At 41.6% G+C, this 25,289-nt stretch overlaps 1 protein-coding gene across 1 annotated transcript in view; it reads left to right on the top strand.

Moving 5' to 3' along the window:
* Positions 1–22,488, top strand: part of PTPN20 (protein tyrosine phosphatase non-receptor type 20) — a 33,215-nt gene extending 10,727 nt beyond the window's left edge. The window contains exons 6-14 of the mRNA XM_066621045.1: positions 1,867–1,952; positions 5,864–5,919; positions 9,747–9,841; positions 11,479–11,630; positions 14,360–14,450; positions 16,348–16,682; positions 17,713–17,928; positions 20,346–20,408; positions 21,108–22,488. Coding sequence (XP_066477142.1) covers positions 1,867–1,952; positions 5,864–5,919; positions 9,747–9,841; positions 11,479–11,630; positions 14,360–14,450; positions 16,348–16,682; positions 17,713–17,928; positions 20,346–20,408; positions 21,108–21,188 — 1,175 coding nt within the window. The 3' untranslated portion in view covers positions 21,189–22,488. The remainder of the gene's footprint in view (positions 1–1,866; positions 1,953–5,863; positions 5,920–9,746; positions 9,842–11,478; positions 11,631–14,359; positions 14,451–16,347; positions 16,683–17,712; positions 17,929–20,345; positions 20,409–21,107) is intronic.
* The last annotated feature ends 2,801 nt before the right edge of the window (positions 22,489–25,289 follow it).

The raw sequence follows: 25,289 nt of genomic DNA, 5'->3' as shown, positions 1-25,289 counted from the left end.
CTGGTAGAATGACCCCATAAATCCTTTTTGTATTGCAAGTTTTGCCCACAACAGCAGTTCTGCAAGTTACTACCATAATGAAAAATCATATCAGAAAGAATTTGGTATACTGAAAATCCTAGAAATATCTCATTACAGGTTGAGACTCATTATTTGCAAGGATTCCGTTCCCAGAACTCACGCAGGTGGCAAAAATCGCATTAAAGCAGATCCATTTAATAAACAATGTCCCTTCGCTCAGTGATTTAAAAACAGCCTTGCTGACCTTCGTAATGCATCAGGCTGACAATCAGTCTCTCTCCAGGCACTTAGAAAGGCTTCACTCCAAGGCAGCAATCCCTCTGTTCACCAGGAGCCACAGCCCAGGAGAAAGAATGGAGGAGGTGATAACCACTGCCATTTAGCATTCTTTCACATGCTCAGGGGGAAGGGAGGGGTCACTTGCTTTGGAGTGAAGCTATTCTAAGTGCCTGGAGAGAGAATGATTGATGGATTGTCAGCCAGCTGCCCTCTCTTGCATTAATGAGACTATTGTTAAACGACTTTTTTCCTTTAATTTAAAAGGCCCTTCTCATCATGTTGAGATAAAACTGTGGATGAAAAATCTGTGGATAATTAAGTTACACCTGTATACTTATGTCTGACTTCCAAGATCCTAATTTAAATCCTTTTCACATTCAATATTAGTAACGGGAGTTACTTGGAAGAATTCCTATAAATTCAAATTGGCTTGATGGCAAAGGAAAGGTCCATTTCTCAGAGTTCACCAATGAAAACAAAATTTAATATGCAAAGGCAGTGGGCAAAGCTCATGAGTAAGAACAAAGTCTGGGAATTCTATCCCTATGGTACTGGAATTGATAGAGCTTCTTGACTTTCTAGATTGTTTCTTTTGACTTTTAAGCTGTTGTTTCAGCAGCAGTACATTGATATGGTGGTGCAGGATTCTTGTCATTTCTTACCCTTCAGCTTCAGTTCCAAACACTGTCATCAGGAGGTTAGCATACAGAGCATACTAACATATAATCTGCATTAAATGAGTGATATGGTCAGACTGGGGGAGACATTCTCAATCTTCAGTCCTCACTGAAAAATGAATACACAGCATTTTCACTATGAGACAAAAATCAGATTCTTAAATAAACAAATATCCCTGAATGCCATAGGCTGCAGTTTGATTTTCAGCACAATCCAGTACATGTCTACTCAGAAGTAAATCCTATTGATTTCAATGGGATTTACTCCCAGTAAGCGTGCATAGGATTGTAGTGTCATTCAGTGTCACAAAGGAAACGCTGTGTATAAATAAATATTTAACAATCAATCAATTTTCACCCCCTCTTTCTGCCCCTGATGGGGCTCTTAAGGTGACTTACACAGTATTAACAGCAATAACCACTAAAACATGCTGTGGCATTTCCAAAACATGGCTCCTTTTTGTGTGTCTCTCTCCTAAAGAGAGTTGTGTAATCTGAGTTTGTGTGACATCACAGAGGCCTAAGCATAAGGTTCCACAGGTGACTGTGACAGTTGGAAAGTCAGTTGCAGAGGATGCTAAACAATCAAGTGAAAAAGCAAGACATAATTCTTTTCCCCTTTTGTGTAATTTCACAAAATCTGTTGGGTGACCTAAGGAAATATATTGTCTGTCCTCTCTTCCCTGATCTGTCTGATGAGAATGGGTCTTCTACCCTTCACCAAACCCTGTGTATTTTAGAAGGATCTGACTTCATCCTTAAGTGCTCTCTGCTCAGTAACTTATAGGAGGAAAGGAATGTTCATGGCAAGGGCCTGAACAGAGAAATCTCCCAACCTTTCATACTTCACTGTTATTTTTCTTTGCTCACTATTGATTCTTGTGCCTAGATGAACATGGTGACTTGGGAGTCTTAGGAGCCCAGGAAGACTTCACACTCCAAAGCCAGGAAGAATTCAGCCAAATGTATAGCAAGGTGAGGTGTTACAATTAAACTTATTTTGTGTAGCACTGCTAGCTTGCAGTGGCTGGTTCTTTCCGGTCCAGCTTTGGTGAAATGGAGCACCCTTTGTTCTTTAGATGGTGGGGATATGTGCTGCCATGTACTTAGAAATGTGGCTACATGTGGCTTAGAAATATAAAATTTCTGAGATTTTTAAAGCTGGGCAAGAGAAGGGGATTTCTCAATTCTTCTAGGAAAAAGTGGAAATTGTGAAGGGACTTTAAATAGATGCAATAGGTTCTTATCAAACCAAAATTTATATTACGTTACCTTATGATCAAGAAACATATCATGTATAAGTTAAATTAGCACTAAATTATACTGTAGTTAAGGATACCAGATACTAAGTGAGACAGAGTGCCTTACTTTTAACCATTGTATAGAAGAGGGAATTTTGGCAGGTGCAGCTCAGTATGGAAGAGTTTAAAAAGCTGCACCTGTCAAATTTTCCTCTTCTGTACAATGGTTAATGGAATTTGTACCACTTTGTACCACTTTGTTTCTGGTAACCCTATGTTTACTTAGTATATAGATGGAATGTAAAGGTATAAATGCCTTTCAGCCCAATCCTATGCATGTCTACTCAGAGGTAAATCCCATTGAATTTAGTAGGACCTACACCCAGTTAAGTGTGTATAGGATTTCAACATTTGTTTTAGTCAAGTAATCAGTCCAAATATATTCTGTGTGTGTGTGAGTGTGAGAGAGAGAGAGAGAGAGAGAGAGAGAGAGAGAGAGACTTGCAAGTTGCTGTAGCCTAAGGCAGTGGTTCTCAAATTTTTAGCACCAGGACCCACTTTATAGAATGAGGGCCCACCAGAAGTGATGTCATGACCAGAAGTGACATCATCAAGCAAGAAAATTTATTTATTTATTTATTTATTTTTATTAACACACAGACATACAAACATATAACATACATTTAGGAGTGCTAAATACCATATACCATTACTAATTAATCATATTATATCTCCTAATCTACTTACTCATCTATTTCTACCTCTTATTGATTTATCCATTTATTTATATAATATACAATAAATTTTCCCTAATGCCCTATACTATATTTTCTAAATACTCACTTTCTACCAAGCGTTAACTAACTTCAATTGCTCATTAATATTTAAACAAAATAATCTAATTACCAAAATTATCACCTCAGCTATTTCAACTCCAATCTAATTCTCCAATCTAATTACACTTTTTTCTTTGACATAATAACCACATATAAAACAATTCTTCCACACGTTTACATTTCCAGCTATATTTTTTAATACATTCTAATTCATATTTATCAATTTCATATGTATTCTTTTTTTTTCTTCAAATAAATTTGGGCCATTGTTATTAGCTGAATAAATCCTCCAATTTTCTTTAACCCTCAGATTACCCCTCAGGGTTCTTTTTCTTTCTTACTTTCCATTTTTTTCTCCTGTAATATCTTTAATAATTTATCTCTATAACAGAATATGATAAATCCACACTTTCTTATATAGGGTGTGTTCATTCTTCCAGTTAACTGGGATATATTTTCTCCTTCTTGTTCCAACAAATTTTGTGATTTGTGCACTCCTGTTACTCTGTCCATCTTATCTTTCTTGATCTCCATCAGCGCCTCTTCTTCATCCTGTTGATCATCCTGTTGATTTTCCTCCTTGTCCACTTTTTCACTCCCTTGTTTATCATCTACTTGTTTCTTCACATCTTCCAATTGTTCCTTACAGACATCTATCTGTTGGGAAAGAGTCTCCAGACTGGCTTGAATCTGCGATGACCAATTCAGCTGTTGTCGCTCCATGATAAGCAATCTCTCCGTATTAATCAACATTTTCTGTATCCACATTTCTGGAACATAGTCCATTTTGCAATTTCTCTCTAGTCCACTAGATGTCCACAACATATTATTCTCCTCACTTCCACCACGTCATTACTACTCTGCCATCCTCATTCCTTACATACCTCTTGCAGATAACAGTCCAGTGTGGTTAACGGAGAGAAAAACGAAACGAAAGAAAACAGTCTCACCATCTCTGGTGCAGAGAAAATAAAGCTCTTTCAAATCTAATGAGAATTATATTTATATCCAATTATGTCCAAGAATAATTATGGATTTTAGTTTACACCCAAGTTATAGTTGTAATTATAATCCACCACCAATTTATTCCACGACAGAGAAAAAGAGCACTTTCAACCTCCTTAAAAAGTCTCTTGTTAACACCTCCAATATATCCAGGGCTTTTAGCCAAATCAGTCAATCAAAGCTGGAGACAATATAAACACTTGCTTATCTTAAATTTCCAGCTTAAACTTTACACTTCACGCTTCCCCCCCCCTCCATATAGCATCTTAGCATGGAGCTAGCAGCTGGATTGCAGATCACTGCACCTCCCCCAATACTGTCACAAACAGATTCCTCTGAGAAGAAAGCCCCCCCCCAGGTCGGGCTTTCAGTTTCCCAGATACCTGCCCCGATGAAGATCTTGTCTCTCCTAACAAAGATCTTCAGGTCCTCTTCAGACCTGCAGTATTTGGGGGAAAACAAACTGTCTCCCAGGAGCTCCTGGGGACATGCCTGTTCATCCACTGTTGGCTCCTCCTCCTCCATCAAGCAAGAAAATTTTTAACAATTCTAGGCTACAATCCTCCTCATACTTACCCAGGAGTAAGTCCCATTGACTAGCATTGTTGAAAGCATATACATCGTAGCATATGTATAGTAGCCTATGTAAACATTTACATAGTAGCCTATGTAAAAATACAGATCTGTAACATTTCCCCAAAAGCAGTCACATACCATGGTAGCATCAAGTCTAATACAGGTTGAGAATTCATTATTCATGTGGGTTCCGTTCCAAGCACTCACGTGGATGGCTAAAAACGCACTACAGCAAATCAATTTAAAAAACAAAGTTTCTTTGCTCTGGTGACTTAAAAACAGCCTTACTGACTTTTGTGATGTAAGATAAGAGTAATCAAGAAGACAATCCATCAATCAGTCCTCCTCCAACCGCTTCACTCAGCCCCTCCCTTCACCAATGCAAAGGGATCACCTTTCTGTCACATGCTTAGGGGGAAGGGAAGGGTCGCCTGGAGCGAGAAGGACTGATGGATTGTCAGCCAGCTGCCCTCTCTCTCTCTCTCTCTCATATTAAGGAGGCTACTGTTAAAGGACTGTTCAGTTTTTTAAACTGATTTTAAAGGGATGCATTTTCTCCTTCTCCAGGGATCAGCACCTTCCTTCTCATTTGCAGGGGCCATTCGTGTTGACTCAAATCCGTGTATAAAAAATCTGTGTATAAATAGGCTGGACCTGCATATTAAAAATAAAAAATTGAAGTGATAGAGACCCACCTGAAATTGGCTTGCGACACTCCTAGTGGGTTCCAGTTCACAGTTTGAGAAACACTGGCCTAAAGTACGTTCAGTTTTTGCCAGTTGTGAAAATAAGAAAAAAAAATACGATGAAAGTAGAGTCTTTGACGTAAAGTACAAAGAAAGTAGAGTACATGTGGCTTATGCAGTTTGTGTGTAGAGAACAGCCAGTTTTACATAACAGTTGGAGTTAAGTCAATAAGACCCTGTTCGACCATAAAACTGTCTGTCAACCTAATCTGTCTCACTAGGTCTTTGTGAGAATGAAAAGGGTGTGGGTGTGTGTAGGTATATGTGCTATGGGAATATATACAGCCCCGAACTCTTTGCAGGAAGTGTGGGTTAAAAACATTAAATGACCAAAAAGTCCTCACTGCTGAATTGAAAGTTGTGAATAGATGCCCAGAGCTCACTGTGTTGGTCTGCAAGTCTTCTGCAAAAGAATAGCCACCAGTGCCTTCAGTTTTCCTCCTCCTTGATTCTTTACTAAGTTTATTGTTTTTGTTCTTTAGGATTCAGATGATACAAGCAGCTTGCCTTGCCAAGGACCTGAAAGCAGTTCAAATGGGTATGAGTTTAGCACATCCAGATCCATCTCCACTTATAAAATACAGTAATTCCTCACTAAAAGTTGTTGATAGGTTCTTGGAAAGTGCAACTTTAAGTGAAATAACTTAGAACAAAACCAATTTTATGGGTATTCTTAAACAAGAGTTGTTTTCCTCCAGCATATTTCTGGTCACGAAAACATCACCAAACTTCTAAATAAAGACCCAAAACACTTCTGATATTAAACATTAAAATAAATGTGAGCTTTCTGGGCTGGAGAAAACCCACGCAGACATGGGGAGAATGTGGAAACTCCACACAGTGGTCCCAGCTAGGAATTTTTTTTTCTTTTGTCAGCAACTTTATAATGAAATGACTTTGAAAGAAATGACTTTAAGTGAGGACTTGCTGTACATGTGAATTTCCTGCCAGCTCTGTCATATCCATGCAACACTTGCCAACATAGCCCCCCACCATATGTTTCCACATCTTTTTGTTGTTTAGAAAGCAGATTCAGTGGGTCGAAGTGTAGATCAGTCCAGAAGCCCAAGGTAGGCAAAGTTTACCAATTGCTGCACTCTGATTTCCTGATGCTAATATTTCCCTCTCTTCAAGTTGTTATTGGTACTGAGAAAAAAATATATATATACATTTTGGGTGCCTGTATAGCTTCCTGTCTGTGCTAGTAGCAGCTTGGGGGTGGAGTGGGAATTTGCATCAGTAATTGGCATGAGGATGAAGGATTAATCCATCCTCACCTACAGCTGCACTGTGAACAAGAAGGTGTAGAGAATTCAAAAGACAGAACTCCCATGTAATGTCTGGTTTGGTCCTTAGAAAAACATAAGATGCACTGCTCTGAGACGAAGTCACTTTTGAAGTTGGCATGTGCCAACTTTACTGCTGCGCAGAGAGGGGCAGTTACAGACCAACATAAAAAATATGTCCAGGGATGGCACGACCTAACCCAATGCTTCCTCAGGTTCACCAATTTTAAAAAGTAGCCGGATACCGCATTACATGCAGATTCTTCAGTTGCAGCAGCACAGAACTTTGGTTTGGTTTAAAGGGACGACATGAATGAAGGAGCGCCTTCATTTGCACAGTCCCTGTAAAACAAACAAGAAGTCCTGCTTTTCTGTATTTGAAGTAACCATACCAAGAGCATGGTAAGGAGTCAAATGGTCCGCTTAGCAGGCAGAAAGCGGATCAGTGCAGCTTGCATCTTTGGTGGGATGGAGGGAGACTATGACAGCGATAGACTCGGGCTGAAAAACACCCCTAATCTGCTGCCGTCTTGTCCATCTGTGATCCAGTGCTGATGCAGTGTGCATCACCTCTCCAAATGGATGGGCTGCTCTTGGATATCTCATTAAAAGGGCCCCAGCTGTTTAATATCTGGGCAGTATTTGCATTCTGGTTAGCAACGTGTACTGTTAGTCTTGCTGACAATATTTGGCCTGCTTTAGAAACCATGAGATCACACCTGTGGGGCAACCATGTAGCACAAGATGGCCATTGCCCGGTGTGAAGGTAAGTGGGCTGAAACCCTTTGATATCAATAGGTTAAGTGCATGACTGTGTTGGATCTGTAAAATGCAAATTGTGGCTTCATTAGTAGGATTCTTTCCCAGGGGCAAATGGGCTTGGTACTTGTCCTGAATCTAAATCTAAATGCTAAAACTAATAGAGCTGGTGTTATAACATGGCTTAGAGATGAAATCCAGAAGTTTGCCTCTGTGATGAACTTATGCTAGATGGCCTTAAGATGGCTGTTGGCTTCAGCCCCCATCTGCAACATGGGGATGGTCAAGCTACTGATCTGCCTTTCAGAGTCAGTGTAAGAATTACAAGAAGCTAATATATGTGATGGGCTTTGAACACTCAAATGCTTTATTTACTTAAGGAACTCATAACACTTTTCAAGTAAATTTCACAAAGTAGGTTACATAAAGATATTAAAACAATAAGCATCACTATACCTTATACAAAACAAGGAAGAGAAAATGTTTTCGGACTGTAATTCCATACATACACCTTTTCCTTGGGAGCAAGTGCCACTGAACTCAGTGGTAGTACATACATAGGCTTGCACTGTTACAACTGCATTTTAAAACCTGTTCATTCTGCAGTCCTAGGGGCCCAATCCTATCCAACTTTCCAGCTCCGGTGTAGCTACAATGCAGCCCCGTGGTAAGGGAACAATGTTCCCATGCCTTAAGAAGGCCCCAGTGACTGCCCCTCCACCACAGGATGCAATGCACATGCCACTGGCACAACTGCACCAGCATTGGAAAATTGGATAGGATTGGGTCCTTACAGCCCAATCCTATGAATGTCTACTCAGATGTAAGCCCCGTTACAGTCAATGGGGTTTACAACTAGGAAAGTGTGGATAGGTTTGTAGCCTCAGTTATCTAGCAGTCTGTTTTGTGTACTTTCACTGCATACATGCAAAGTATTTTTAATAACATATGTGGATTACTTTTAGTTGCTGAGATTTAAATTCAGATTTCCTAGACCTAAATCTTAATATCTGAGGGCCCCATCCTATCCAATTTTCTAGTGGTGGTGCAGCTGTGCAAATGGGGCATGCACTGCATCTTGTGGTGGGGCAGCAGTCACAGAGGTCTCCTTAAGGTATGGGAACATTTGTTCCCTTACCTTGGGGCTGTATTGCAGCTGCATCGGTGCTGGAAAATTGGATAGGATTGGGCCCTAAAACTCCTCTGGGCAATGAGAATATTTCTACCATGCTATAACACAGGAAACCACTTCCATAGCTTATATACGATTTATATATCATGTATTATTATATATATATTGATTTGATATCAGAATGGTGACTATTGCTCAGTGGTAAGGCCTAAGGGACACCCTGTATCAGGACTCAGAACATAAGAAGGTCCTGAAGCAGAGACTTTAGGGAAACCAGTTAGGGAATCAGCATGGTCTGAGAATTGCAGGAGGCCAGTCAAACCAGCAAAAATGTATCTTAATAAGAGACCACAGCAAGTCTTTGAGTGCTCTAAAACAAAAAAGAAGGGGCAACACCTACCAAGCAAAGAAGAAAAAAGGAGACCTTTAACAAGGCACAATAAGGGAAGATGTATTGACAAGCTGTTTTATTTGCCCCAATGCGTTTCGGTACATACCTTCCTCAAGGGCACTAAAAATTAAACAGTTCTTATCAAACCACAATTCCAATAGAACTCTTAACTCAATAATCAATAGGAGAAGGTAAATAGAGAAGTAGTTGACCCAAGCCCTTCAAGTTAACATAAAATAAGATTGAATCATGAAAATACTGTGAACATTGAAAAACATACTAACAGAACCCAATAATGCTTATTAAACCTAGGAACCCACAGAAAGAATGCTTTTCTCAAGAGAGCCCAATCAGTGCCAGGCTTCCTGCTGAACTTAGCATCAAAGAGGCTGTCTTGCCACATTCCCTGTAAATACTGGTCATTTTCCTCAACAGAGGGTGGGACTGTCATGATGTTCTACTTTCAAATAGAAGTTAGGATTAGGGGTGCTGTTTACAATAAGGGATTCTATATTTCTGTGCTCTGAGCAGCAAGGAGAAGGCAAAGGAATGGCAACAGGATATGGATATCTTGTTTTATGTGCTCCCAGAGGCATCTGTGGGCCACTGTGAGATATAAGAAAGTGGAATAGCCCTTGATCCAGCAGGCCTCTTCTTATGTTCTCTCTGTTTCTTGGAGGACATATTCTAATACTGTTGAGAGTATGAAATAGGATGGAAAGTGCCTGACTTCCTCCAGTAGTTTCTAGAATTCCTGGTATTGAGTGTTAAGTGAATAATATTATTTTGTTCCAAAGGCAGCAGACAACACAGATGCGGGGACTAGCAGAGGCAGCTACCTGCCTGAGTGACGAAGAAGACATAGCCCGAAGGCTAGCTGGCCGGCCCAGAGGTATTTATATAAATGCTTAGCGGGTATAAAGCATACAGAGGGGCCTCTGTATCCATGGATCTCATTTCTGCAGATTCAGTTAACCATGAATTAGGTTCAGGGCACGCGGACGCACACACGCATGCACCCGCACCCGCATGTGTCCTCTCTGAAGGTGAGCTCCCCTCACCATCAGAGGGTTTTCTAAGCCCAGCAGCAGCCGTGGATATCTGTCCGTAGCCTCTACCAGACTCAGACAGAGCCCTAGCACTAAAAAAAAGTCACTTCCGCTTTCTCCATGAAACTGGAAGTAATGTTTTTAATGCCATATAAGGCATTAGGAGGCTTGGGAAAGCTTCCAATTTCACAGATAAACTGGAAGTGACTTTTTTTAGCTCTAGGACTCAGGCTGAGCCTGGCGAAGGCCACGGATGGACATCTGTGGCCTCTGCTGGGCTCCAGGAGCAAGGGGAGCAGAGCTCCCCTCGCCTCCAGAGCGTGGGAAGGGAAGTGTTCACCTGTATTCACAGTTCCACTTAACAATGGAAGGGGGGATTCTGGAACAGAACTCACACATGGATATGGAGGCATGCCTATATTGACCTTTTTGTCAATATAGTCATCTGCTGAAAAAAAAACTGGATATGTGTTTTGAAACACACATTTTTGGAGGCTGGTTTCTGATGCAGCAGAGAAAACCCAAAAGTCATGTACAGGGGGAACACATATTTCTGGGACCTTAAATTGGAAAATAGAGATCAACAGTGCAAACTTATGCACAGAATAAATCTGATCAAGTTCAATCCAGCTTAATTCTTCATAGGATTGCAGCCTGAGTTACTGCATTGCAACCTATGACTGCAGCACTGAAAAAACTATGAAGTCATGTGCTTGGTTCTCAATAGGGCATCACTTATCTGGAAGTCTCCAAGCACTTCTTACTTCTTTAAGTGCTCAAGGCTACAACCTTCTTCCAACTGCCCTTGCCTTCTATTGAGGCTAGTATAGAGGTCTTGGAACAATTATGCCATGGGATAAATTATTTAAACTACAGGCGTGCCCCAGTATCCATGGGAGTTCTGTTCCGCTGTTAAACAAAACCCAGTAAGTATTTGTGATTAAGTATCCACGGGAGTTCCGCAGTTAAGCAAAACCGCAGATACCAGGGAACACCCCCACACCACCCACATCTGCATCTTGACTCTTGGAGTAAAAAAAGTCACTTCCAGTTGTTGTTTTTTAAAAATAGAAATGACTTTTTTTTCTACTATGAGAGTCTGACTGAGCCTGGCAGAGGCCACGGGCAGACATGCATGGCCTCTTCTGGACTCAGAAGACCCTCCAGAGCTCCCCTTGTCTCCAGATGGGGCAAGTGGAGGGAACCTTGCGGGAGAGGGGTGTGGTCCCAATCCATGGATAAGTTAATTGTGGATACAGGATCCACAAATACGGGGCAGGGGCCAGTATTTATATCTTGTCTTCCTTCCCATAACATGGGGCACCCAAGGCAGCTAACATCAGAAATTAAAATACAACAGTGACCAAGTGGAGACTAGAACGCAGGTGTTTCTGGAGAGGGAGCCCCATTCGCTTGACCTCACCAACTGGAGCTAAATTACTGAAAATGAATCAATATTTATTTTTGGTTCATTCAATAGGTGCCACACTCGTCAGTGAAGAGGAGCTGAGTCAACTGGCACTGGTTAAGCCATCAAGAACAAAGTATGGCCTAAGATACGGCATCAGAGATCTAATTCAGAAGCTTCAGTGGAAGATTGAACAACAGCAAGAAATCATAAAGGAATTTGTGGTGAGTGTTTTTGTTTTGTTTTTGAATGGACTTGAGCTCTGCTGTTGCAGCAGAAATGTACACAAACATTTTCCTCCATTATTATATCATTGTGTTTCCAGTATTTCTAGCCAGGAAATTAGGGGCTAATTGGGGGGGGGGGGAGGTAGGAAGAGAGCAAAGGGTGAGGGACTAGGATTTTGCGATACACATTAAATACTCTTTATGGGAAGAGGTGAAATACGTAACATAAATTTGTTTACCTTCTTAATAAAATAAGGTATTTTATTTTTATTACCTTCTTTTTTAAAAAAAACACTTTTATTACCTTCTTAATAAAACTGCACGTGCCTATTTGGCTGCCATTCTCATCACTTTGACTACATTTCCATGACAAGAAATTTCCTTAATCAGTCATGTGTCATTTTGTTTCTCAGGTAATATCTCCCCACATTAAAGCCATGATCATTTTCCTTTCAGTGTAGCACATAACTTAGGAATATTCACATAAGTCACACATAATTTGTGAAGCTCATGGAAGGCAAGTTTGGATGCTTGTGAGAAAAAAAAGAAAAGGAAGCTCTAACCAATTGTTGATTTTGGACTTCTCTCTTTCGTAGCATTTGTTACTATTGTCAGAATTTTCGCCTTGCTGTCTGCATCACGTTGTGGTGAAAAGTAGCAAGGAGCAAGGGCTAACAACCCAGCACCTAGTGGTTAACAGCAATCCCCCAGTCTTGTTGTCCTCTCTTTCCTCTCCTATTGGTTGCTCTGGATGTATCTGGGGACTTGGTACATCTTCACTGATACCACCACCAAGGCTAGGAAGCCCAGTCAGAAACAGGCCACCTTGGAAAACCTCTCTCCCTGATCTGAGATTTTCAAAGCCCTGCCCAGTTGCTGATCTCCTATTATGTCTGATGGGGCAAATGCCCTGGGCGTGAGCCTGTAGGACCCCACAGAAGCCTCTTTGAGGCTCCCAATGGAGTCGGAAAATGTGCTTCCTGTTTCCTGGAAGCACAGTTTATAGCGTCAGGGAACCCTCAGGAAGTTTTCCCAATGTAGGCTTGGGTCGCGTGAGGCTCTGTGAGCCTCAGATGGGGGGGTGGATTTCTGCCCAGAGGGGCAGCAACAGCCCATGCGGGGCTGGGGAGGTCCACCACTGACCGTGTCCTCTTGAGCACACTTATATTTTAAAAGGAGATAGATTTTTACCCCTGTTTCAAAGCATGTGGGCAGCGGAGAGGCCACTAAGGCTGCAGCTGGAGTGAAGACAAACATGACATCTGCCCCTACTTATGTTTCTCCATTGATAGTAAAGCAGGTAGGACAGGGAGAGATGTGTGCTCATGGCTAGGGGGCTGAGGAGAGCTGCCTTGGAGCCTTAAACATCCTTTAGGAATTTCTCTCTTAGTTCTGTCTTCTGTGTCTGCAGTCCAAAAATTAGACAAACAATGGAGGAAATGGAGAAACTAAAGGCATGTTCTGTTCAGATACGGAATCTCACTGTACACTGGGAGCTGTACAGGGGGGCCCTGTAAATGCAGATCCCGTATCCACAGATTCACCTTTCCACGGATCAGGTCCGCAGCCCCCCTGCATGCACCCCTGGTGCACTTTGCCTCCGGAGGGTCCTCTGAGCCTTATAAGGCGTAATCATTTCCGGTTTTATGAATAAAGCTGAAAGTGACTTTTTCCATTGTAAAACTCAGTCTGAGCTCAGTGGAGCCACAGAGAGACATCCATGGCCTATGCTGAGCTCAGAGGATCCTTCAGAGGCAAGCTCGCCTCTGGAGGGTGGGGATAGGCGTCCCCTCGTATCCATGGTTACGGGGGCACACCTGTATAATAATGCAAAGAAACGGCACTTGCAGTGCATCTGAGAACACTGAGGACTGTCAGTGCAGAGTAGCTGTTACAAACTTGGTAGTCTGACATATTTTTAGATGTACACCTTAAAAGATGTAAAGGGCAAAGTGGCCCTGAGAGAAGACAGCAGCAGAGGCACACTTTGTTCTCTTAATGATAAGAAGGCATTTCTGATCATTGCAAGTGATTTTGTTCCACATATTTTCAGAAAATATTTTACTGACAAGAAAATCTCAAATTAATCCATCCCTGCTCCCCCCCCCCAAAAAATCAGCTTCCTCAGTGTTTCTAAAACAATTTTATTTCAGCTTTGTCAAGGGGTCTGTAAGCATTCCCATTCAGTTTACACAAGCTGCAGGCAACCCCAGATTAACAGTTGACATTTCTTTTGAAAGACTCTGGTATCGCGCTCTGAAAGGTGGTTCTAGAACAGTGTCTAGTGTGGCTGAAAAGGCCAATTCGGGAGTGACAATCCCTTCCACACCGGGAGCAAGTGCAGTCTGTCCCTGGTCTGTCTCCCTGGCTATGGGCCTTCCTTCTTTGCCTCTTAGCTTCAGACTGTTGGCCAAGTGTCTCTTCAAACTGGGAAAGGCCATGCTGCACAGCCTGCCTCCAAGCAGGCCGCTCAGAGGCCAGGGTTTCCCACTTGTTGAGGTCCACTCCTAAGGTCTTCAGATCCCTCTTGCAGATGTCCTTGTAGTGCAATTATTAGTAGACAATAATTCTTATTAGCCACATATCAGACCACAGGATCTCTTTTCCAGAAAAAAATAGCCGACTGCACTAAATAAGCCAATGCGCATTCCCTACCTTCATTCTCATTCCACAGATTAAAAGCCAACACTGCTAATGAAGCATGTTGAATTTTACTTTTATTTTAGAGTTTAGAACACATAAAGCCACTTGATGACTGCATGGTTGGCAAAGCAGCCGAAAATCGGGAAAAGAACAGATACCGAGATATCCTGCCATGTAAGTAAAAGCAACTGTCAGTAGGGCAGCAGAGGAAATACATGAGAAAGACACAAAAGTCTGAGGGATCTACACGTGACCTGCTCAAGACCAAGTTTTGTCCAAGCTAGGATTTAAATCCTCAGGCCTGTATTCCTTAAAGATATAGGAAATAAGTTTGCATAAATATCTACAAGCATGATTTACAAGTAATTTCATTTTTTTTCTATCATGATAACAAACTTGTATCCAAGATTTGTCTGTGGTTGGACTTCCAAGACTGATAAAGTGTGCCCACTCCTCTCCTCTCCTACCCCATCACATTCTTCCAACCCTGATGGGATCACATTTTGCTTTGAAAGACCAGATACAGGCATACCTCACTAATATGGCAGGTTAGGGTCCAGAGCCTCTCCATAAAGCAAATTTCACTGTAAAGTGAATCACAGGCTTTTTTCCCAATAATAATACAACAATAACGCAATTAAAAAAAATAAAAGTTGCCAGTATACGACACGGAGACACAAGTGGAATGAATGCTGTAAACAGACTGAGGGCCCAATCCTATCCAGCTTTTCAGTGCCGGTGCAGCCGTGCTGATGGGCGTGCACTGCATCCTGTGGTGGGGAGGCAGTCACAGAGGCCTCCTCAAGGTATGGGAACATTTGTTCCCTTATCCAGGGACTGCATTGCATCAGTGCTGGAACGTTGGATAAGATTGGACCCCGAGTGCGGGTGACAACAAAGCTCCGGTTGACTTGCTCGATTCAGCTCAGACTTGGCTGATGTGCACACCACCGCTGTAAGAGTAAGGCAAGCACAAAAAATGATAAAAAAGAATTTAATTGAAAAGCACCGCATAAGGAAGTGCTGCAAAGTGAAGTGCCATAAAATAAGGCAGTACTGTACACTGTTACACAAATACGCAACTTGGGAGTGGTCCAGGATACCCAGGTGATCAGGAATGCTCCATTTTTATAAGCTTGGATCCATGGAACAGCTGGGCACCTCCAAGGTGAAATGGCTTGCAAGAAATGGCTGCATTCATACATACCTTCATGACTTCTCAATTGGATTACTGTAATGACGTGAGGATGGCCTCAAGAGCAATCCAGAAAACCCAGGAAGTCCAAAATGTGACTGCTGAATTACTAACAGGGGCAAACTGCAGGGAAGGGAACCTATTACATCACTCTTAGGAGAAGTCTGGCTTTTGGAGCAACCTCACTTCCTCAGGGGGAAAAGAATGTGGACCTGACTCAGCCCTGTGCCCCAAAGGATACAACATAGGCAGCCTCCTCCAGCATGGTGGGCCTCTGCATGGGTTCAGAATCATGGGAAGAGGCACTGAAGTGCTGGGCAGCATTTTGTGGTCTGTCAGAGTGACAGGGACACATCAATAGTCATGTCACAACAGTTGAGGCAAGTTGAGTCCCATTAGGGAAAAAAGCAGGGTATAAATTGAATGAATGAATGAAAGGGACTGGACCATTTCCAGTTGGAAGGAAGGATAGGAAGTAGAAGGAGAAAGAGTGTAAAGGGGCAGCAGACAGAACAGAGGTGGGGTTTAGTGATGGGGTCCAACCTGTACAACTCCCTCCTCACAGAAGTTCACCCAGCTTCAGACTTTTGTAATGTCTCTGAAGTTTCTGACTTTGTTTTCTTGCTGTGTTATGAGAGGCTGGATTTTGCTTGGGTTTTTTTGTAGTTATAGCTGATATTTAGCATATTTTCTGTTACATTATTCATATTTTACAATGGCCTTAGGTGCCATGTGTGCAGAATGGAAGGTTCCAAAAGAACAACCATGGGGATCCATTTGTTTGAAAGTCTTTCTATGTCAAAAAGATTATCTCAGGCATGAAAAGTTTAGCAGTTGGGTGAGAAACTTGCAGGGCCTTTCTTTTTTCCTGCCCAGATGATGGGACACGAGTTCCCCTTGGACTGTCGAAGGCCTATATCAATGCCAGTTATATCCGCATACTACTGGACAAAGAGGAGCTTTTTTACATTTCCACCCAGGGTCCTCTGCCTACTACCCTGAATGACTTCTGGCAAATGGTTTGGGAAAATCACTCCAATGTCATTACCATGATTACAAAAGAAACAGAACGTGGAATATCCAAATGTCATCGATACTGGCCTGAACCTCCCCATGATACTATGGATTTGATTGAGTTCCAGCTACGACTGGATAACTACCAGATCCTGGATTGCTTTGTTATAAGAATGATAGAATTGATTGAAAAACAGGTAAGGCACAGAGACTACACAAGAAAAGTGATATAGATACAAAGTTTTATATTTGTACATATTATTATTATTATTATTATTATTATTATTATTATTATTATTATTATTATTATTATTATTAACAGTATTTATATACCGCTTTTCAACTAAAAGTTCACAAAGCGGTTTACAGAGAAAAATCAAATAACTAAATGGCTCCCAGAAGGGCTCACAATCTAAAAAGATGCCAAGGAATACCAGCAGACAGCTACTAGAACAGACAGTGCTGGGGTGAGGTGGGCCAGTTACTCTCCCCCTGCTAAAAAAAGAGGAGCACCCACTTGAAAAAGTGCCTCTTACCCAATTAGCAGTGGATCGCACTCCACTTCCGCTTTAGTGGGGACGGGGCATGATTGCTCCGCATCCACTTTCCCTGCTGCGGGGAGCCCTGCCAGAAGTCGCACCGGGCTCCCCACACCCCGGGGAGGCTGCAGGAGGCTTGGGTAAGTGCACCCAAGCCCCTGCTGCCCCCTGAGTGGTGCAATTCTGGGGATCGCGTCACTGCCTTGCCCCCGCCCCTGCTGCCTCCTCCCCTCGCCCCTGCAAAGACTTACTGGCTCACAAACTCTCCCAGAGAGTTTGAGAACCACTGCTTTAGGAGATTCCCCAAGTGAGTTGTTCTATGGAAGTCCCGGAAAACCCACTTTGTGACTGGGACACAGTCTAAACGCACCTGTACTTCAGTGCTTCATCTTGCATGTGCAGGCAGTATCATTAGTTCTAACCTTCTTCTAGACTGCAGTATTAGAATTATTATGAATCCGACTATGAAAGAGAACATTTTCCACTGTTGTGAACTACTTTTTGTGAAAAGCAGTTTATAGGTATTCCTAATAGCAATCAGTCCCCTCTAGAAATTTCCAGATGCTTCCTTGCTCAAGCATAGATTCCTGTATAGGTGCATCTACACATATTGTTGCTCAAGGTCTGTGTCCAGTAAGGAGCCTGTTTTGTCTGATCTGTGTACCACTTTGGGATCTTTCTCTTGCAGACGCAGGCAAAGCGCATGGTGCATCATCTCCAATTTATAAGCTGGCCAGACCATGGCACTCCCAGGTCATCAGAGCACCTTGTTAAGTATGTTCGATACATGAGAAAAATTCACCAGACAGGCCCTATTATTACGCACTGCAGTGCTGGGATTGGAAGAAGTGGGGTGCTGCTTTGCGTGGATATTTTGTTGAGCCACATAGAAAAGGATATGATTGTAAGTTCAATAAAAATCTTTTTTTCAGTAGTCAGTTATTTCTTGTTTATGTTGTTGCAAGTGACAGGCATCAGTAGGATTGTTTTTCAATTGAAACCAATTATCCAATGATAAACTGAGAGGTGTCAATTCTTGGCATTGAGACTGAATTGTGAAAGGGAACATTTTGGACATGGAAAATCCTACTAAGTACACCTCAGTTAAACTGCAGGAACAGCCAACTTAAAGATTAACACTGAGCAGCGATCAGGCATGAGTGCACAGTTCACAGTTGTGAAAAAGAAACAAGTATCATGTTTAAAGTATGACTATTATCTCATTTTGAGAACAAAATCAAATGCCCCCTTGATCATAGTCCCTCCCTGCCTCTGATTATCATTTCCCTTGCCATTAACCTTTTTCTTCATCACATCAGCCAACCTGTCTCTATCCTCTGGCTCCTTTCCTTCCCCATTCAAACATGCAACTGTCTTCCCTATTCTCGTATGCGCATGCACACACAGAGTCCTTTGACAAGTCCTCCCTCTCCAATCTGCCCAGTCTTCCTTCTACCCTGTGCTCCAAACTCCTGGAACATGTTTCTTACTCCACTGTCTCAACTTTTTCTCCTCCAGCTCTGATCTTGGCCTCCTTCAAGCAGGCTTCTGCTCCCTACACTCCACTGAAACTGCCCCAGCATAAATCAGCAATGATTTTCTCATGGCCAGATTGGAAGGTCTCTAATCTGCCCTCAGCCTTCTTGTCCTCCCTGCTGCTTCAGTATATTAATTAGTATCTTATGCTTGCTTCCCTCTAAGTATTAAGTCTCCATGATGCTGTCTGTCTTCAAATTGTTTTCTTTCAATCTGTCTAATCATTCATTCAAGGTTTACAGTAGGGGAAACTCTTCCTCTCCCTCCCCCCTCTGTTGGAGCCCTTGGGGCTTTGTTCTTAGCCCCTTGCTTTTCACTCTCAACATACTGTCTCTGGGTGACTTCATCAGATCTCACAGCATTCAGTAACACCTGTACACTGATGACACACAGGTCTCTTTTTCTACCCCAGAACTTTCTTCCTCCATTCAGTCCTGCACCTCCAGCTGCCTATCCAACTCTTTTGCTTGGACGCTTTCATGTCTCAAATTCAGTATGTCTAAAACTGAAGTGCTCAACTTTCAACCCAAGTTCAGTGCAAGCTGCAATGCAAAATGAATTTCTAAGCACTTGGAAAAGTTTTTGGTCTTAAAAAAATATTACCATACATTGAAGAGGTAAAGAAAATATAGACTACTAGGGCCCTAGCAAGCTACAGTGTAAATAGTTGTATGCTTGTATAGTGGGTGGGTTAAGAAATTTATCCAATGTTCGGCAGGCAGACGTTGGGGCTGTATGATTGGGGCTGTGTAATTTGTTTGAGGCTCAGAATGTCTTCATAGCAGGCTTTTCCACCAATGTCTAGAACCTTAACTCATTGGAGAGCTCATTGGAGAGCTTTTCTTGTGTTGCATGGGAGCAATAACACAGGCCACGCACATTTTGCTTCCTTAAACATTACACCAATTCCTGGGTACATTTGGGGTGCTGATTCCAAAAATGGCATCCGTTTTGCCCTATCACGTCTAGTTTTGGAGACATGGCATAGCCTCTTTAGTGAATGGTTCAAGCAGCTTCCTCATGAGGAAGACTACAGCATGGCTTCTTCATGAGGAAGCTACTTGAACCGTTCACTAATGAGGTTATACTATATCTACAAAACTAGACGTGATAGAGCAAAACGGATGCCATTTTTGGAATCGGAACCCCAAATTCATATCAAACCACCATAAATTTGGGGGAAAACTTTTCTGACCCTCAATTTTGTAGGCCTGTGTAATTAGTGTCTGGAACCTGAACTAAAAATAGAAAATACTTTAATAGTCAATTCTCTACAAAATGGAAACCCTTTTTCTTGTCTCTCACAACCCTTGGGATAGTAGCAGAATGCAACAAAAAATCACATGAATTGATTGGCGAACACAGAAGATATAAGCAGTAGAAGGGCAGCTGGTCTCTATTGAAATCAATGGGAGATGAAAATGCCATATTTGTGACACAAAATGTGATTTTAATGCGATTCTTATAACAAATTGTTACAAAAGATTCAATAATGAAACAAATTAGGTTTGTAAAAACAAATGAATGTAATAATGAAACAAAAAATGTCTTACAAACCGCTACTTATCTCTGAGCCGTAGCTGTCTTATGGGCAATGCATGGGCAAAATAATACTGACCTACCTTTGATAATAATTGTTGCAAGGAAACTATTATTCTGACATGCTAATTATGGAAATGCTAACTATTATTTTTAATTGCTCAGTGCCTTGATGTGACCCATGGCTGCCTATTTTACTCATTGACACAAGAGTTGCAAATAAGTACCCTTCTTTTCTGCCTACAGTTTGACATCAAGCAGATAGTCAGAGATCTGAGACAGCAGCGATTTGGCATGATTCAAACCAAGGTAAGGGTGCTTGGCTTAACTGCCTCCTTGCACAAAGAGTATGAAATTAAATGGTTATTTGTATTCAACCCACAGGCATCAGCCTGTTTTCAGATCGGGGCTGGCTCTTCTTGCCTTCCCATGCAAGAAGAGCTTAGTAAGTCATTGAAGCAGCAAATTGGCCACAATTGACATGGTTTAGTTTGTCTTGGAGTCACCAGGGCTCAAGGATTTGTTTTTAACATAACAGGCAGTTCCCTCATCAAACCTGCAAAAGGTTTATGAAAACCACGCTTGGTTTCGAATCCTTGCAAAAAACCCACCACCCTATACAATGTATAAGATTGTAGCCCTAATGGGGAGCTGTCGCAAATGGCCCAGTTGGTCAAGGGAGCCACCAGTCAAAAAGGTTTGGGAACCACTGGCCTTGGGGATCATAAATAGTGCACCAATGACAAAAGGGGTAGTTTTCTTTCACCAAAGGTATTTCAATTTCCAGGTCTTTGTATTTTGTGATCTTTCCCAATTGTTTCACCTCAATTTGACTATCTCATAGAATTGATATATCAATATATATTATTGGTGGTGGTAGTGTAAGGGAAAGTTATTCGAGGGAAGGTGTATAGCTCCTTCCATAGCTGGAAGATTCTCAGCCTAGCAGATTCTCAGGGTTCTTCACCCTGTGATATGGAATGTGACTGTTTCTCTCTTCATATCCAGGTTCAGTATATATTTTGCTATGAAATAGCTCTTGAAGTCCTAAAGAGCATTCAGAACATGGATCCCCAGCTACCGTATTAAGGAATCTTCTGTGGTCACCGTCTACCTCGGATTCTGCTTGTAACTTACAACTCAGTCCATCAAGATGCCCAAATGAGATCTGTGTTGTATTTCAATGTTTAAAAAATATGGATTTTGAACACATTTCCCAGACAAGATAGGCACATGTGACTGAAAGCTAGCTATAAAACGCACATGCTTGTAACTGAACTCAGTTCTGCTAATATTTGTAGTGGTATGTTGGTGCCCAAGAAATTACTTGGGGTTACTGACCATGAGGCAAGTTTCACAGAAGACCTTGCTATTCCTCGTTGGCCACCTGACAAGGAGGGCTCTAGCCTTTGTTTTGGATAGATATGCCTTGTTTTCCATAACCAAGTTCTCCTGTGAAAGATGCAATCCAACCCTTCTCCTGGCTTGAAGGAAATCTGATTCCTGAAACTTATGACATCCTTGAGAGCTTTAATTAAATATACTGATGATTGGACATACCCTTTGAGAATCAGCTGAAAAACTTTCAAAGCAGTCAGAAAGATTTCCAGGAACACATGATACGTTTTATCTAAAAAATGTAAAATGTCCCTCAGCATTTCTTTCAGTGTGTTTTGGTGTAAGAGAAGTAGCTATTTGTTTTGTTTTTATATAGCAGAATGTTCATGTATATATGCCTGTAACCATTAAATGCATTTCACCCCTTTCCAGGCACTTTTTGAAGTTCAGCTACCCTTATACAGGGACTCCATGGAGTATCCCTTTGACCAAATGAAAGGAGGACAATTTTTAATTCTATTTCAGCAACTCCTTCATTTTTTCTGAAGACACAATCCCCTGAAGCTTCTAGGCAAGTTTCATACATTACCATTTCCCATATAGAGAATAACTGCCATGTAGGAACAATCTCACAGTCATGTAAGTGCAGAAGTAAAATACATTACAGAGATTGGGGTGAGTGTAATTTCTGACCTTGGCAGTGTTCCCACATCTGCACCTGGTATGAACAAATGCTAGTTAGCAAAAAATAACCAGCAGCAAAAAAATATAATTTGTGTCCCTCTTCATATATTTCCTGAGTTGCTTTTCCCTGCCTGGCAGTTAATCTCTGAGGTGAAAAATGTCACAAATGAAGCAACCAGTAGGCATCACTTCCCCATGTTTGTATTCCATGATGGATCTTTGTGGTGTAATTTATGATGGACTACACATCACAAGGAGGGGAGAATCAGCAGACAGGAGCTTAACCATTTAAAATAATTTTGCCCTAGGTGGACTCTAAATCCAGAGGAAAGCCCAGGTCAGAGAAGGGGAGGATGGAGGAGTCTGAGGAGGTCAGAGTCTGGGGAGGAGGAGTGGTGGGTGTGGGAAGTGGTTAAGCACACCAATTTCCTGTCCAGTGATTCTGCACTGCAAGTATCTGCCCCTACATTTGTGTTATGTCTCCACAATTGTGACTTCAGGACCAAACATTTGCCAAGAGAATGCACTGCACAACTTCTGGAAGAAAATTTCGGAAGAAATATGTGGAAGAAATATTGTTACCTTCTTCTAAAAACTGGAAGTATACTTATAATTGTTTAACACAGCTTCCTATAACTGCACGGTTTGTTAGTGTGGAACTTTTGCCAACAGGCTTTCTCTAGATTGCAAGGCTATAAAAAAAAATAGCTTATGTTTCATTATGAAACACTGGGAGAGATTTGACATGGCAAAGTAGATGCCATCAAATGCAGCCCATGATTAAGGGTCACTTTCCAGTTTTTGCTGTCATCAGCCTGATTACAATTTCTGTTAAACTGATCACTGCTAAAGGGGCTTGTATTTTCACTGGCAAGACAGAGAGCAGGATCCAGCCACAATAACTGGTCCAGAACCTTCTAGAAAATGATATTTTCAAATTATGAATGACAGTGTTTTCCCTTCTTTTGTTATATGCAATGCTTAGTCTTTCACTGGCTTTTATCTTTTGCTAAACTTGGTTTCAGAATTTCTTACCTTCATCTAGATTGTGTATGTCTTAAACATAAAATATAAAATTGCACACAAATACCCAATTCTTTGTACCAAACCAATTCAGTTTGTGAATGAATATGTTGACCAAACTTTGTTCAAATATGGTTTCCAAGACTGCTAAAGGGGGGGACGGGACTATTGGTCTTATGCTGACAATCCACCTTAAGACAAAACAGGGTACATGTTACTCCACTTTTAAAAATTGTGTCCTCTTTCAAGATTTCTGAATGAAAAAAATTAAAGTAACCTTTGAACACATATGTGCATCTCATTTTACTTTCAGTGGCTAAAGCCCAAGATGTATACATAAATATATGACTGGAATGGGGGGAACTCATTGGAATTGGGAAGTCCATTAGGGTCAGCAACGTGCAGAGGTTAGACTGAAGACTGTTTATTTTGAGCCATTTCTGCCCAATCCTTCATATAAGCAACAGAGACCAAATGTGTACAACTGTGGGCCAGACAAAAATGTATGACAGGTAAGGCTCTGCCTCCCCTGACCACAAGTCCTCGTCATAAATCAATTATTGTGTATGAAGCTCTCAAAATTTGCCCCATTGGTGGAATACGTGCCTGATGACATAGTCTTACATTCTGGTTCATTTCTAGACATTCAGACGTTTCTTGAGACCTATCCTCTAATAATGTGCAGTCAAATGTTTGGGTTGCTGCTCAACCTCAGCAATAATTTTATCTGCCCCACCCTTTCCCAAAGTGTCTCTGGACGCCTGCTTCTGGTTTTCCTATTTAAACAGGCAAAACAATGTCAAGATCAAACTCTGCCTATGCCTTCAGAAACCCAAGTGCTACTTTATTTCCTGACCAAACAGTTGTTCCCTGTCATTATGGTTCCTGATAGTTTTGTGTCTGTGTAGAGGGGGGGATAAAAAAGACCCTTCCAAAACTGTTTTGGACCACAAGATATCTTTTGAGGAGAGGCCTCTTAACGGCACAAGAGACATGGCAATTCTTTTCCACATATACAGTGTTGTTAATGATGTATGAGTCTGTTTATGCGATTATGCTTCTCATTTTTTTGTTTTGAATGTGATTATGCTTTTTTTCTTTAACAAGCAGCTTAGAACTGCCATTCAAAACCCTTGCTCTGTGGGGAGACTTTCTCTGAATCTTTCCAATGGTCTTTGAGCAATTCCTTTTTTAAAAAAGATTGTTAGTTGGCAAGGTCTTTAATTAGCAGAAATTTCCACACTGCAAATATCATTCTGCTTGAGCAGAACTTGCATAGATTTTCCTTGTAGATGCCTTAGTGATGCCATTGATCAACCAATTCATGGGGAATGATGTGACCCAGTGCTAATTTGAATTCACTTACCAAACACATTTTTATTTACTCATCTTGGCTGCACAAAGGGACCAAGGCATTTGGATTCAAGGTTCCTGCAGAGCTGCAATAAAACAAGGCAAGAAATGTTACTCAGCTTCTCCCAACAATATCCAAGTGTCAGTGTCCTACAGGTTTTGGTGCAGGTTAAAATCCAATACAAAAATGTCAGCTTCAAAAGGCTTTTGGAAGGGGCTTTAATGGGACACTGGTCCAAAATAACCCAGCTTGTTCCCACCTCCTGCTGCCTCTTCCTCCCTTTCACAGGACCCCGATTGTAAAGAAACAGTACAGACAAAAACCATTACACAAAAGATGGTGCTCTCACCCCCCATCCAAAGGTCACACACATGCTACCATGGAGAAATTTTTTTAAAGCATCTAAGGAAGTTCAGGATTATTTATAAGTAGCAATTAATTAATGGGATGGTTGATACGCTATTGATGGCAGCCTGAGCAAATTTCTGTTTGTCAAATTTCCACTGCACAGACACAAGGAGCAGCGGCAAGGCTCCCAGCGTTCATGTTAAGAAATGAATCACATTTCTTGTCGCACCACAGGCCAGGACGTTACCAGTGCACGGTTTCAGAAGCTTTCAAAAGTATCAACTCCGCAGGGTTGCAGCATCCCACAAAAGGTCTGTTAGCAATGGCACTGGCAACTCTTTCCAACTCTTCCCCCCCCCCATTATTGCATTGTATAGTCTTCAAGAACCGCAACTGTTTAGGCCACCTGCAGAAATGTTGCTGAACAATGCAGAAAGATAGGC

This window comes from Tiliqua scincoides, chromosome 3 (assembly GCF_035046505.1).
Source record: "Tiliqua scincoides isolate rTilSci1 chromosome 3, rTilSci1.hap2, whole genome shotgun sequence".
In the NCBI taxonomy this organism is placed as follows: domain Eukaryota; kingdom Metazoa; phylum Chordata; class Lepidosauria; order Squamata; family Scincidae; genus Tiliqua; species Tiliqua scincoides.
The sequence above is the reverse complement of the archived record's forward strand: the minus strand, read 5'-3'. Positions and strand labels throughout refer to the sequence as shown.